General features: G+C 42.0%; 2 protein-coding genes across 2 annotated transcripts in view; one reads left to right on the top strand and one right to left on the bottom strand.

Moving 5' to 3' along the window:
- GPBP1L1 (GC-rich promoter binding protein 1 like 1) overlaps nucleotides 1-6695 on the bottom strand; it is a 60450-nt gene extending 53755 nt beyond the window's left edge. The window contains exon 1 of the mRNA XM_036068604.2: nucleotides 6537-6695. The gene's annotated coding sequence lies outside the window, so the exon portion shown is untranslated. The remainder of the gene's footprint in view (nucleotides 1-6536) is intronic.
- A 484-nt stretch (nucleotides 6696-7179) lies between these two features.
- Nucleotides 7180-14013, top strand: TMEM69 (transmembrane protein 69). The gene is made up of 3 exons (XM_078073243.1): nucleotides 7180-8363; nucleotides 10405-10544; nucleotides 13002-14013. The coding sequence occupies exons 2-3, from the start codon at nucleotides 10503-10505 to the stop codon at nucleotides 13707-13709; spliced, it is 750 nt and encodes a 249-aa protein (XP_077929369.1). The 5' UTR covers nucleotides 7180-8363; nucleotides 10405-10502; the 3' UTR covers nucleotides 13710-14013.
- Nucleotides 14014-15749: the final 1736 nt, after the last annotated feature.

Genomic DNA, 15749 nt, shown 5'->3' with positions numbered 1-15749 from the left:
AGTCAAAAATCACCAGCCAAGGTCACACCACAGGAAGAGTTGCTTAAGAAAGTGCCCTGCTAGCACTGCCACTGCTAATGCCACAAGCCAACGGAACGGATTCTAAACTGTCCTTGCTTCTCCGCATCTCTCACTCCAGATCCAAGTCCCCATTCAAGTGTCCGTGACTGGCACAACTTGGGTCACAACTGCTAGGTGTTCAGGACAGAAACTGTATGTGTAAGGTATGTATATGTGTGTACACATCAAGTTACACACACACAGCCTTTCCAGCTTCCTCTCCCACTAAGATGCACAAAAAGGCAATATACGAAAGGGGTTAAAATGGTAAATGGTCAAAAGAAACAACAAAGGTCACTTTAAAACCCAATGAGAATGTCCAACACAGGAATCTTGCCAGTCTTACCATCAGCAATAAACTTTAATCATTGTGCCACCTTCTGCCTCATTGTTCCAAAAAACATTTCCTGAAAGTAATTTCACAAAATGCAAAATTTTTCAAGAGTAAAATTTATTAACCTTTTTCAGGTAATCTCCTTTCCAATACTGTCATTCAACAGTCATGAACACTTGCTGCAGCCATAACTAAACATTCACTAACCCACTGATAGAAAGGGAATTTACTTAAATCACGGAAGTTCCAACTAAGAATAGTATATTACAGAAATTTATTTATTACCTAATGCAATTTGACACATTAAATTCTGGCTGTAAGATTTAGGTAACTAAGTGCATTAGATTTATGCAAATACCTGAAACTAAGGTTTTAGAACCAGCAAAAATGTTTTTATAGCATTTGCTCCAAAAGTCACTATATCAACTACACTACAAACAAGCCATTCAGTAGTGATAAGTTTTATCCAGTATTTGCAGCTACACTGACCCTGAAAGGCTCCAGTTCCCTAATAGGGAACAGAGTATTTGTCACATCTAAAAAACTATACATCGTTTTTATAATTGAGAGGCGTAACAGTAGTGAATACTGTATCACCAGACATACATTTTTACTTCAAGTTCATTTTACTTACAAGCATTTCTAAAAATCTCCTCAAGCATAAACTTTGCTTTCAATCCAAACATTACTTTTTTTTTTTTTTTTTAAGATTTTATTTATTTATTAGAGAGAGAGACAGGGAGAGAGGGAACACAAGCAGGGGGAGTGTGAGAGGGAGAAGCGGGCTCCAGGGAGCCCGATGCGGGGCTCGATCCCAGAACCCTGGGATCATGTCCTGAGCCGAAGGCAGATGCTTAATGACTGAGCCACCCAGGCACCCCTCAATCCAAACATTACTTTTAAGGTAGAAGAGTAGACTAGATCTAGCTAGTTCTGCCACGTACTAGCTGTGTAACTTTGGGAAAGTCACTCCACCTCTTTTTCCTTCAAATCTTTACCTGTTATTTGGGGACTGTTGGAAAGTTGATGATTAAATGGTGAATATAGGGGCACCTGGTTGGCTCAGTTGGTTAAGCGTCTGCCTTCAGCTCAGGTCATGATCCTAGGGTCCTGGGATGGAGGCCGCATCGGATTCCCTGCTCAGCGGGGAGTCTGCTTCTCCCTCTCCCTCTGCACCTATCCCCCATTCGTGCTGTCTCCCTCTCTTTCAAATAAAGAAATAAAATCTTAAAAAAAAAAAAATGGTGAATATAGGTAGGGTTAAGAATATGCCTGGATGTTTTCCCCTGGGGTGTGGGGGGAGAAGGTCAATAGGCGTCAAGAATAAAATGCTTAAGGGCATTGGGAGGGGGGGCATAAGCAATAGGGGAAAAAGGGTTTTGTTCTTAGATTTATTTATTTGACGGGCCCCTGGGCGGCTCAGTTGGTTAAGCGACTGCCTTCGGCTCAGGTCATGATCCCAGGGTCCTGGGATCGAGACCCGCATTGGGCTCCATGCTCCACGGGAAGCCTGCTTCTCCCTCTCCCTCTGCCGCTCCCACTGCTTGTGCTCTCCTGCTCTGTCTCTGCCAAATAAATAAATAAAATCTTAAAAAAAAAAAAGATTTATTTATTTGAGGAAAGTGCAGAGGAGAGGGGCAGAGGGAGAGGAAGAGAGAGTTTCAAGCAGACTCCTCACAGAGCGCAGAGCCTCAGGACCCAGAGATCCATGACCTGAGCTGAAACCAAGAGTCTGAAGCTCAACCAACTGTGCCCCCCAGGTGCCCTGGGAAAAACAGTTTTGATAAGAAAAATTTTCAAACCAAATAGGTTAAGAAAACTACTCACCAGTAACCAAAATCAGAAAACAAAACCACTGTGCAAACCCAGGATACTCAGCTCAATTTTATATACAAAAATGCAAACTATGAAGAAAAAAAGGACAGGAAAAACACTGCCTGGAAAAGTTAGTATTAAGTTGGCAAACCAAACACTCCATTTTACGTGCATAACAAAGGAGGGTAAATAATTCTTCTAACTACTCTGTGCTGCTCAATAGAGAAATTTTAAGCAAATGATACATGAGAACCACTGAACAAACCAGAAAAAAAAAAAACCCAAATGCACAAATCACCTATGAAGTTAGTCTTCTCCTCCCCACCCCCATCAAATCTCAATGTAAGCCTCAATATCCAAATGCCAATTTATAGGAATTCAGGAAAATCTCAAATGTGGCAATTGTGCAGGATAAATAAACTGGTTTCTTCAACAAAGTGCTAGGAAAAAAAACACACAGAAGAAACATACAAATTAAGAGGTTTGAAAGAATGCCAGTTATAGTATGTGGGAACTGGATTCTGATTCAAATAAACTAGAAAAATGAACAGAAAAATAATACCCAAGAAAGAAAAATAAGAACCTCCATGTGCAACAATGTTCAGATTTTAATGAATTTCATTTGATTGGTAAAAGGACATTCATTAAGACAATTTTATACAGTTTCTTTAACAATTATGAAGTACATTGTTTTAAGAACTCTACAAATAGTATTTTATTTATTTGCCACAAAAACCGTATGAGAAGTTACTATTATCCCCCATTTAACAAAGGAAGAAACAGGCACAGAAATTTCACTTTAAACTCTCCCAAGGTCACCAAGCAGTAAATGGCAATGCAGAGATTCAAATCCAGGCTGTATAGCTGAGGCCCTTAATTACCATACCAGCTCTCTATATGATGTGGTAGAAACTGAGCTTTAGAATCAGGGAAAGCTGCCTGTATCCAAATCTCTCATTATGTTATGTAAATTACTTAACTTCTTGGAACCTCTGTACACTTACTGTAGAAGGGTTAATATTATCTATTTCTAAAAAGTATTTTGAAGAATGAGATTATATATATTGGACTCTATTATAGCCTCTAGCTTATGAAGCCCACAATAAACTACCCTTTCCATCGTAAGACTAATTAAAAAGTAGAGCTAATAATTCATAAACATATAGCAGGAACACTGGAATGGCTCTACCTTTTAATTAACTAGCCAAAGAGCCCCCCAAACAACTTTTCAATATACTTCAAAGGTAGCAATAATTCAGAAGAGATTTTTTCATATAATGAAATTTAAACTTACTATCAGCAGAAACAAGAGTTTGAAATCTGAAGTATAGCTAAACTTAAATGAATTTGATTTTTCTGAAAACAAAATATATTCCACACAAATAGACCTACTGCTCAGAAAAGTGTACTAAAACTTTGTTCATGCTGGTGATTCTCTAGCCTGATATCTGGTTAACATAAAGCAAAGCAGTTTTATCACAGAAAAGGAAGGTAAACATAATGAGTATGTTAAAAGCCAACTTCTTTAAGAAAGACAGCTTTCTATGTTGGTCATCCTGTTAATATTGTCCACTTATCTGTTAAACTACTAAGTTCTTTGTTGACAAAATGTTTTATGGTTATTTAGGCATTTCTAGCCTTTAGCACACCAAAACTGGCACCACAGTAGAGCCTGTAGCATTTCTTGAAATGAGAAAGAAGAAAAAAAAAAAAAAAAAGCTGATTGCTTTAAAGGAAAAGAACTATTTGACTTCTTGAAATATTTGCCCAGTATATTTGAAATCACCTATAAAAATTCATATTACATAACATGAGCAATATTTTACCTCCTTAGTTAAGATTACCCCTGGACAAAGAAGTTCAGATATTCTTACAGAACTACTTTTCAAGTTTGATTGTAGCCAGTTTTGTTTTGGGGCAGATTTCAAAGGGAAATAAAAATCAGAGTCTGATTTAGAAATGACTTGGACAACTAGGTCTCAGCATACCAAATATTAAATTCCAGACAATGGCAACTATAGCGATATGTGAGGAAACATGGTATCAATGTGCCACCTAGATTTTTCCTCCCATCTATTTGAAAAACCATAAACAACCCACTGCAAAATTTACCTTTTCCATGAAGTACTCTTTTAATTGGGATCCTTTAAAATTGTTGTGCCTTTCACTTTTCCAATAGTCTTATTTTCATAGCTAAAGACAGCACCCATAATGATTAATGACTTAGAAACAGATTGCTTAGGTCCCTGCACGTTAGTTATCACTGTTACGAAGTACATACAATTTAACCATAAAACAAAGATATGCAATCTGTTGAAGTATGATTCATAATTGTGTATTATATTTTTAACTGAGAATTTAAAAATGAATTATAAACAGAAACGTGTTCCAGATTCCGTATCATTCCAAACTTAATAAAATGGTTGCATGTGCCCCCTTCAGCCAAGCTTTTTAAGCAGCTACTAATGAGAAAACTGGTGAGTTGCATTTGTTCAAAATAAAAAGGCTTCCTAACATCAACCCCCCACTTCAAGAACTCTGATAAGATACTATCCAGAATCAAATGAAAAAATATATCAACATGTACAAACCATTTTGAGTACCCAAGTTTATGGGTTCAGTAGGCAAATGGCAAAACATAAAGCAATGGACTTGTTATTTCTATAGAGCACTTCAAATGTTTTTCTTATAAAATCAACAAAATAAGAACAAAAAAATCCCAGGGGAACTGACAAAGATAAACTTTTGTGTTGAAAGAATGTAGGAAGGTAAAGTGAAACTGAATTCCTAGGGAAGATTACAACTTATTTTACTATTAATTCCCAAGTTCTCATTCACAACTAGGATTTTATTATTTTTATCTTTTAGACAGATTGCACCTGAAAGTGAAGCACCTTCCCAAACACTGAAGTTATCTGTTCTTGGTTTCCATTGTATGCCTTTGTGTTTTCAGTTAAACTTCTGGATCTAATGGTTTAAAAAAAAAAAAAAAAAAAGGCAAACAAAAAGACAGTCTTTTGTTTGAAAAGGCACAACAATCAGGAGCTCCACATTTAAAGTTCGTTTTCACTTGTCTCACCTTTGCAATAAATGTCCTAAACTTAAGAGCACTCTGATTCCCTTTCAAATATTACACAGAAAAGGCCAGAAGTCCGCCAAATTACAAATCTAAGTCTTTTGAAGACTACCAATCACTTTACTTTTGGATGGGATTTACAAAGAAACGTGTGACTTCTGTTACTAAACTAAAACATGAACCACCATTAACTTTTTTTTTTCCTGGTAAGCAATAAATATCAACGTTAAGGGCGTATTTCGACAAATAATGCAAACCAACCTCAGAGCACAAAGCTGGCTGATAAAATTACCATCATAGCACAATTTCAAAACTATAAGCAACCACAAAAAACAAAACAAAACACACACACACACAAAACCGCACCCACTCTTACGTAAACTTTTGGAGTAAGCAAACTTCTTTAGCCTCACCTTTGTTTTCACCTAAAAGGACTCTTCAAGACAAGACAGCAATTGCAGGAAGACCAAAATATCAAAAGATTCAGTTGCTGTCTTCATAGGTGAAACAACCAAAAATTTAAGACATGGTAACGTATTTAAGTTACCGAAGCTTAGGGCACTTCCCCAAGCTACAGCCATTTTAGATTCAGCCTTTCTTTTGAATTTCACGGGGGTGGAGAGAGGTAGATTTAAAACAGAAAAAAATCCTCCTTAAAACTCTTCAAGATCGACCAGCTTTTTTTCGGGGGAGGGAGGCAATCTGTAGGTGCTGGATACCGACTTAATCTAAATCAAAGAAAACACCTCGAAACCAAGAACCTAAACGCTGGTGGTTAGAGCTCTTCTTTTCCCCTCAGTTGCCCCACAGTTGACTTACACAATTTTTTCCTCTTAAATTTTCCTTCGTTGGAAAACAAAAGCCCTTGGCTCTAATTCAGGGAGGAAAGAAAAAGAAACCCGTAAACCAAGCCACTCAACCACCGACAAGCCGGAACGCCTGGAGAGGAGCCAGAGAGCCGCAGGTGAGCGTTCCGACCCGAAGACCAAAGTTGAAGTAGGAGCGCTCGGGCAAAGCCGCGGCGACACTCGACTGCAAAGCTCCTCGCGCGGGGGGAGGTGCCCCATCCGAACCACAGGACCGCTGGCCCCTCAGCTTCTCTGCCCCACCCCAGGCCGGCCGACACCAACCACCTGTGTGAGAGCCTCCTTCAACTAGTTTCAACAGCCGGTCGGTTGGGCACCGGGCGGAGCCCCGCGCCGGAACGACTCAAGATCCCCTACCGCCCGGTTCTCCGGAACCCCCACTTACCCGACTGCAGTGGGGCTACAGCTAGGGACCAGACGCAGCGTCTGAGGGCGCGTCCCCAGCTTCCTGATCCCGCAGAGGTGGAGAGCCCACAACCATAACAAAGCTCTTCCCAAAATGGCTGCCCGGCCCACACGGCCCCGGAGGGGCAGGGGGGGAGGAGCGACGACCAGCCTGGCCCTCCCCCCCCGACCCCGCCCCACACACGCCCACCCACTCGCACCGCCCACAGAAGCGCAAGCGCAGAAGCCCTGTTCGGGTGACCCTGCCGGCGCCTCACGCCGCCAACGTTCCGCCGCGTGAACGGCAGTTATTCCATGCGCGGTTCCCCAACCCCCCTCACCGGGGCTCGAGGCTGTGCGTAGTTGCCCCCACCCCTCTGCAGAATTGAATGCTCTGCCTTTCCTCGCGCCGCCTCAGAGGGGGCGACCAGCCGAGTTTGGAACCCCTCTTATTATTCCCTGGCCCAACACAGGGCCTGGATGCGTGTGAATGAGTGGGTGGGTGTGTATGTGTGTACCATTTTCCCCGCCCCTTCACCCTCCCGTACCCCACTTCTGGGCATGCTCGCGTCCCCAAACTACCCGTACAAGTACTAGCAAACCGGTTTCGTAGGATCGTGTTTTCCGACCCTTCCCACCTTCCGCTCCTTCCTTCCTTCACGTGCGCACATCATGAAGACTCCAGCCCCCAGCGGGCCACACCGCCGTGCTCTGGAGGCCTGCGCGGCCGGGCCTGACGCGCTACCCGCTGGGAGTGGTAGTTCCGCCAGACCGCTGGCGTCAGGCCCCTGGCCCCGCGCAAGGCGGATTTCTGTCCGCAGCCTGCTCCTGTGCCAGGGCGGAGAAGCTGTTTCTCTGACCTAAAGTCTCATTGGGTATCGCGCTACTAGAAGGGGCGGCGCTGCCGTGACGGACAGAGAAGGAAATAAAAGTGAAAGCCTATTGGGATTAGAAGCGGTTACTATTACGAAGAATTCGCAATGGGCCCATTCTGCACGGGACGCTAAGCCATATGATGGCCGACAACCACGAAGCTACATTACCCAGAATCCGGAGGAATGGAGGAACTGGCCAACGATGCTCAAATTGCCTGGTGCTGTGTCCTTGATAGACTATGAAATGGAGGCCCAGAGAAGAAAAGAGACTTGTCCAAGGTCACAGAGCCGACAATAAAAGTTAAAGCAGAGGGTGACAGAAAGAATGATCTAACTTTTCAGATTAACCCTAAACCCAGGACTGTTATCACCACTTATGGAAGCGAAAATCCTGCCCTTTGTGCTCTTATTTCTTAATGGAGTTTCCAGGTCCAAGCAAAGAGAATGGAATTAATAGTTTTGTTTTTCTTAGTGTCAGTAGTTTAGGACCCTAACACAGAGTAAGATGTGCCCCATCGATCCTAGAAACCCTGTTATGAGTTCCAGAGATGGCAAGCAACTTGGCCAAGTCTCACTTGGCCTAGACTCCAAATTTCTCCTACCTTCCTACAACACCATCACTTGAGATTGTTTCAGTAGTTGTGCCCTACCTTTCCGAATTCTGAGGGCCAGATTCTGCTGGCTGGGAAACCTGGAAGAGAGAGGCAAGGACCATTCAGGTACCCTACAGACTTCAAAAGCCGGGTTCCAGCATTTAAGATTTAAAAGAATGACTCAAGATGGAAAGCCCTGCCCGGGAACCAGTCAGCGCCGGTCGAGTCCCCACCCGGACTCTTTTTTTTTCTGTTCTCAGGAAGTGGGGGGGACTGCCAACCACCACCTGCCGGAAGTGCCTTTTCGTGAGTACCTGGCTGTTCCTGCAACTCCGCTCTCCAACCCCCGGTTCGACACTGGCAAGTATACTTACATATATAACAGCAGGGCTGCTGCCACAGTGTACAAATTGGGGGAGGAGGGGGCACCAAGGGTTGAGAGTAAATCAAAGCCGCGGGCAATGTCAGGCAGTTTCCCGAGGATCCTTGGGTTTTCACAGCGCGCCCTTTTCTCAGAAGTCTGCTCTGAGGCTTGCAGTTTGCAACTATTTCCTCTGGGGCAGTGGCAGTATCGGGCGTTTTAACCTAAATTGAGCGGATTAACCCTTAGGTCTTTGCCCTTCATTTCCTCACCAGTTGCCGTCCCCGAGATACAGGCTATCACTCTTTCCGTTTAACACCCATGAGTTGGAAAGCACATGGTCACAGTGCATAGAGAATTCCAAATGTGAAGAGAGCGTTGAGATTTTTAAGTGGGGTGGTCTGGCAAGCCCTTACGCAGGTGCTTTTGACCAACAGTGAGTGTGTGGGCCCTGCAGATATGTGTGTTTGGAAGTCAGGAGGTGGATGTTAGGTGCCATCTAAGATGTACTCAGAGGCCCAAGATAAGTCTTTGACTGGTATACAGATTCCTCTACCCGGCCCTAAGAGCTGTGACCTAGAAATCAGTTCATTAAAATATTTAATTAGGTAGCAAATGTGGTTTTTGGATCTTTTAGACACCTCATTCTCCTGGTTAAGAATGAAACTCATGTAAGACAGATCTAGATTCATATTCTCAACCACTTACTGGTTGCTTACGTTAGAGTTCTTAACCATTTCCTCTTGTGTAGGGTGGGAATATAGCTATTTTTTTTTTAAGATTATTTATTTATTTGACAGAGAGAGACACAGCGAGAGAGGGAACAGAAGCAGCGGGAGTGGGAGAGGGAGAAGCAGGTTTCCGGGGGGGCAGGGAGCCCGATGTGGAGCTCGATCCCAGGACCCGGGGATCATGACCTGAGCCGAAGGCAGACGCTTACCGGCTGAGCCCCCCAGGCGCCCCATAGCTATTATTTTTTGAATGCTTACTTGGTGTCAGGGACAGTTTGCAGCTCTTTACATATATTAATTTTTACAACGAAGCTATGTAGTTATTTTAATTGTTTCAAAAGTGAGTGAACTGCAACATAACAAAGTTAAATACATTGTACAAAATCACATACCTAATAAGTAAGTGGTGGAGCCAGGATCCGAACACAAATTGTTTGACTCCAAAATCTTCACTCTAACCCAACAGGCTATACTGTCTCTCAGCACCAAGTTGATGAGGTTATTGTATTAAATGAGTTAATGCAGGGGCGCCTGGCTGGCTCTGGGAGCGTGTGACTCTTGATGTTGGGGTTATGAGTTCAAGCCCCACATTGGTTGTAGAGATAACTTAAAAATAATATCTTAAAAACAAATAAATGAGTTAATGCATATAAAACACTAGTTATAGTGCTTGGTTCACAGCTAAATTGTATTAATTGCTACCATCATTATTTTGAGCTGTAAACACCTAAGCCCCAAAATAGATAACTAAGGTGAAAAAAGAGAACAGAGAAGCTATAACCTTCAGTTTTAAAGATGAGAAATCTAGGGGCGCCTGGGTGGCTCAGTCGTTAAGGGTCTGCCTTCGGCTCAGGTCATGATCCCAGGGTCCTGGGACCGAGTCCCACATTGGGCTCCTTGCTCAGCAGGGAGCCTGCTTCTCCCTCTCCCACTCCCCCTGCTTGTGTTCCCTCTCTCACTGTATCTCTGTCAAAATAAATAAAAACCTTAAAAAAAAATAAAGATGAGAAAACTACACTTCAAGGAAGCAATTTACCCGAGGTCACACAGCTGGGGAATTATAGAGGTATTTGTAAAATACAGATCTTCTGTCTCTGGCAATACTTTTTCTGTTACACCAGCTTTTAGCAAAAGCTAAAAGAATGGTTCAGAGAAGAAAAGGATTATTAACGTATTACTGATTTCCAGAAAACATTAATGATTGTTTTCAAAGGAAAGTATGTTATATGGAAAAAATTCTCGAGTTCCTACTTATAAAAAATTATGCATAAAATGAAGAAAATTAAGTGACATCTTGTTTTATACACAGCAACATGCTTCTCATTCAGCTCCTCCACTTAGCTGTAAAAATGCATTAATCAGAAAAGCCTGGCATCTTCCTGAGCAAGACTTTCAGTAGGACCGAGTATGCTTCATTTCATCCAGAAGTTTTCTCAAGCATCTTCAAAGGTTGGTTTATTCAGCAAATACTTGCTGGCACTGCTTTGCTGGGGCAATACCAATGAAAAAAAAAGACAAATCCTTATCCTGATATGTTTAGGTGATGGGGGAAAGGGTGGGTAAAATACAAGTAAGTATTTGTATTTTGTATTTGTATACAATATTTAATACTGCAAGTGGTAAGTCCTTTGGAGAACTATAAAGCAGGGAAGGGGAATAGGGGCTATCAACAATTGACTTAGGATTGCTCTTAAAAATAGAGGGGTCAGGGTGCCTGGGCCCAGTCAGTTAAGCATCTGTCTTCAGCTGGGGCCCTGATATCAGGGTCCTGGGATCCAGCCTGATGTGGGGCTTCCTGCTTTGAAGGGAGTCTGCTTTTCCCTCTCCCCATGTCCCTCCCCCACTGCTCATGTTCTCTCTCTTGTGCTCTCTCAAATAAATAAAATCTTAAAAAAAAAAAAAATAGAGGGGCCAGGGGTGCTGACTCTTGATCTCAGGGTAGTAAGTTCAAGCCCCACGTTGGGTGTAGAGATCACTTAAAAAATCTTAAAAAAAAAAAAAAATAGGGGCACCTTGGTAGCTCAGTTGGTTAAGCATCCGACTCTTGATTTTGGCTCAGGTCATGATCTCAGGGTCCTGGGACTGAGCCCCACATTGGACTCCACCCTCAGAGGAATCTGCTTGAAGATTCTGTCCCCCTCCCTCCAATAAACAAATAAATCTATTTTTTAAAAAGATTTTATTTATTTGAGAGAGAGAGCATGAGAGGGGGGAGGGTCAGAGGGAGAAGCAGACTCCCCGCTGAGCAGGGAGCCTGATGCGGGACTTGATCCTGGGACTCCAGGATCATGACATGAGCCGAGGTAGTCGCTTAACCAACTGGGCCATCCAGGCACCCTAAATAAATCTATTTTAAAAAAACTAGAGAGGGAGGAAGAGAGGGAATTGACCATGCAAATAGCTCAGGGAATAACATTCCAAACAAAAGGAAGAAAAGGCCCCAGGATGGAATAATTCCTAGCATTTTAAGGAGTCACCAAGATTCTTAAATAACTTTCATTTTTTTTCTTTCATCCAGTGCTTTTTGAGTTACTGTTCATCTATTAACTAGTTGAAGTCTGGAATCTGCTCACTAAAGCACAAAATCAGCAGGAAAGGTTATTACTTTGGCCACGTACCATGAAAGGCACTGGGGAGGGTTTTTTTTGTGTTTTTTTGTTGTTGTTGTTGTTGTTTTTTTAAGGCAAAGAAAAAATTACTGACCTGGCGGGCGCCTGGGTGGCTCAGTTGTTAAGCGTCTGCCTTCAGCTCAGGTCATGATCCCAGGGTCCTGGGATCGAGTCCCGCATCGGGCTCCCTGCTCGGCAGGAAGCCTGCTTCACCCTCTCCCGCTCCCCCTGCTTGTGTTCCTGCTCTCGCTATCTCTCTGTCAAATAAATAAATAAAATCTTTAAAAAAAAAAAAAAATTACTGGCCTGGCTCTCAAGTATACTGAGACGGACAAACACGTGATTTTTTTTTTTTTTTAGATTTTATTCATTTATTTGAGAGAGAGAGAGCACGAGCACAAGCAGGGGGAGTGGGAGAGGGAGAAACAGGCTCGATCCAGGGACCCTGGGATCATGACCTGAGCCGAAGGCAGATGTTTAACCCACAGAGCCACCAGGTGCCCTGACCAACACATGATTTAAATTCACTGTGAGAATTATGATGGGAGTGTGCATAAGGTACTTACAGGAGTATTAATTCAGATTGGGGAAACCTTCATGCTGAATTTTAAAAGATAGGTTCCCTAGATAGAAAAGTAGTATGTTAGGGGGTGCCTGGGTGGCCAGTCAGTTAAGCGTCTGACTCATGATTTCAGCTCAGGTGTTGATCTCAGGGTAGTGGGATCAGGCTCCACACTGGGCTTGGAGTCTGCTTGAGATTCTCTCTCTCCCCCTCTCCCTTTGCCCCTCCCCACTCCCCATCTCAAAAAAAAAACAAAAGAAAAAAAAATAGTATGTTAGAATTCTAGGCAAAGACATACAGGAAGCAATGGAGCTATGGAAAGTATTCAGTGTCTCTAAAGCTAAATTGGAAGGTAGATTACTTTATACAAAACAGTATTCCCACAGTAATTAATGCTGCTGCTTTTGCACGTTATAAATAGAAGAGACAGTTTAAAATGCCAGATACTAAAGATATAGTCTTTACCTGTTCTTTCAGCTATTCCTCTCATGGGATAAAATTAGTGGTAGGCCAAAATACATCACTAGGTTTCTTTTCAGTAGTTTCTTTTGCATGTTATATAGCTGTTTGCTAGTCTTAGCTAGCATTAATAGCACCCTGTAGTCCAACCTTTCTGCAAAGTTTGATGTACTAATAGAAAGCAGATGGTTTGTTTTTATATTGTTTCCGTTTGGGATTAACTAACATGGTTATTTAAAAATCTGTTTTTGTCTGTTGGTATTGTTTTCTCTATAGATGCTGAAGTACCCCTTCCCAGTCCGAGTAGGAGCCAGCAGAATAGAAACACTTTCTCTCAAGACATGTCACCAGCAGAACTTTCCCCCTTTGTTTCCAAGGCCTTGGTTTTTCTCTTCATTACTAGTGTATATGAGGAAGACACAATACTATCATACTTCTCCATGCAGCTTTAAGAAGCAGAAGCAAGAAATACTTCCAGCCAAGCCAGCAAGCACCATCACTTACCTGCTTGACAGCCCAAAGCCAGCATTATACATAACTCTGGCAGGACTAATCCCCTTTGTTGCTCCACCACTGGTCATGGTGATGACAAAGGCTTATATCCCCTTATTAGCTTTTACTCAGATGGCTTATGGAGCCAGTTTCCTATCTTTCTTGGGAGGGATCAGATGGGGTTTTGCTCTGCCGGAAGGTAGTACAGCCAAACCAGACTTCCTCAATTTAGCTAATAGTACAGTTCCTGTTGTGTTTTCATGGTTTGCTTTCCTTATTTCTGAAAGACTCAGTGAAGCTATAGCCACAGTAATAATAGGTTTGGGGATAGCATTACACATTGAACTTTTTCTCTTGCCACATTATCCCAATTGGTTCAAAGCCCTTAAGATAGTAGTCACTTTAGTGGCCTTGTTTTCATTTATAATCACTTTATTAGTTAAAGATATTTATCCAGAGAAAGGACCCAAGAGACCTGGTCAAGTAGAATAAATACAAAATTACTCTCTAGGTGACGTTAGCATGTTGGCTATAAGCCTTGGAAGGTTGTATTTTGGCATCACTTTTTTATACTTCTCCTGTTTAACAGCTTTTTTCCTCCATCAACGTTTATTTCTTCTTCACAGATTTTTTTTCATTTCTTTATTTCATAGGAATTACCTGACAACAGTTTGAAAATCCCTAACAAGTCATTTTGACTTTAGATTACAGTTTTTAGTCTTTATGAATTATACATTTTAATGTTTTACTTGTTTTGAAGAATGTAAGATAATAAAAATGGAAATCCTTTTTGTTAGAGCCTTATGATCATTGGAAAAAGACAAGCACATTCTCCCACAAGAGGAAAACTTTGTATCCATTAGTGTCTGAAAATAATAGGTGGTTCCAGTGTGGAGTTTTCATTGCAATTGCCCTGGGAATTGCATTTCCAAGCTCATTTCATCTGGTATAATCTAGTTATAGGAGCTGGAAGGATCTGTGGCTCTAAAGTCAGTAGGGAGCAGTGTCATGAGGGGAAGCCATGTTCAAAGAAAAGTTGAACATACTTTCCAGTTTTTATAGACACAACTCCATTTCTACAGAACACCAACTAGTCAAAATAATTTTAAAAGAATAAAGTCACTAGTATATATAAATTAGGAAAAGTCAAGCTGGAGCCATCTTGATGTTCTTACAAGCGGGGCTATCTAGTTTTACACATTAACTCAAAGAGAAGCTTTTTTTTTTGTAAAGATTTTATTTATTCATTTGAGACACAGAGATACAGAGAGAGAGAGAGAGAGCATGAGGAAGGGGAGAGGCAGAGGGAGAAGGAGAAGCAGGCTCCCCGCTGAGCCAGGGGCCCAATGTGGGGCTCAATTCCAGGACCCTGGGATCATGACCTGAGCCAAAGGCAGATGCTTAACCATCTGGGCCACCCAGGTGCCCCCAGAGAAGCTTTTTTAAAGCAAGCAAAAGCAACACCTTAGAATCTAACTTGAAAACTTGGTCTCTTAAGATTCTTAGTCTTATAGAAAAGGAAAAAAACATTTTAAATGGCATAAGAATATAAATCAGTAAATGGTATCACCTGGTATATGTTATCTTTGTATAATACAGGTATTCAAATATTAGTTAACTTGAATTTCATAAGCTGAATTGTGTGTTGAAGTCCTTGTCCCAGTATCTCAGAATGTGATCTTATTTGGAGACAGGTCTTTACAGAGGTTATAGTGCTAAAATGAGATCCTAAGGGTAGGCTGTAATGTAATATTACTGGTATTCTTATAACAAGGGAAATGAGAGATAAACATGCATACAGGGAAAATGCCACGTATACATGAAAGTAGCCATCTACATTCCAAGAAGAGAAGCCTGGAATAGATGCCTTCCTTTTAGCACTCAGAAGGAACCAACTACCAACACCTTGATTTTAGACTTCCAGCTTCCAAAACTATGAGACAATAAATTCCATTTAAATTTCTGTGGTACTTTGTTACAGCAGCCCTAGCAAACAAGCACACCACCACAGAGCTAGACCTTGTTCTGAGCATTAAGAAGCTTACCAATGAAAGCCCATAGCTGAAACCACCATACAATCCTTCTTTATCAATGCAAAGAATAGTTTACTAGCGCCTGATATTGAAGGAAGAAAAGCTTATCCTCTTCAGAAGATCTTTCCCAATTCTACTCATAGTGTTTTGGTGAGGAAACGTCTTTGCTTCTAAACTGCATGAGGACTACACAAAGTTAAAACTTCTCTTATCTCAAATTCATCATCTTTCAGAATAGGGGCAAGTAGGGGCGCCTGGGTGGCTCAGTCGTTAAATGTCCGCCTTTGGCTCAGGTCATGATCCCAGGGTCCTGGGATTGAGTCCCGCACTGGGCTCCCTGCTCCGCGGGAAGCCTGCTTCTCCCTCTCCCTCTGCTGCTCCCCCTGCTTGTGTTCCCTCTCTCGCTGTCTCTCTGTCAAATAAATAAAATCTTTAAAAAAAAAGAAAGAATGGGGCAAGTAACTTTTAAGCTACTTGCCCAATTTCACTACACAAATGC

The sequence above is a fragment of the Halichoerus grypus genome, chromosome 5 (assembly GCF_964656455.1).
Source record: "Halichoerus grypus chromosome 5, mHalGry1.hap1.1, whole genome shotgun sequence".
Taxonomy (NCBI): Eukaryota; Metazoa; Chordata; class Mammalia; order Carnivora; family Phocidae; genus Halichoerus; species Halichoerus grypus.
The sequence above is the reverse complement of the archived record's forward strand: the minus strand, read 5'-3'. Positions and strand labels throughout refer to the sequence as shown.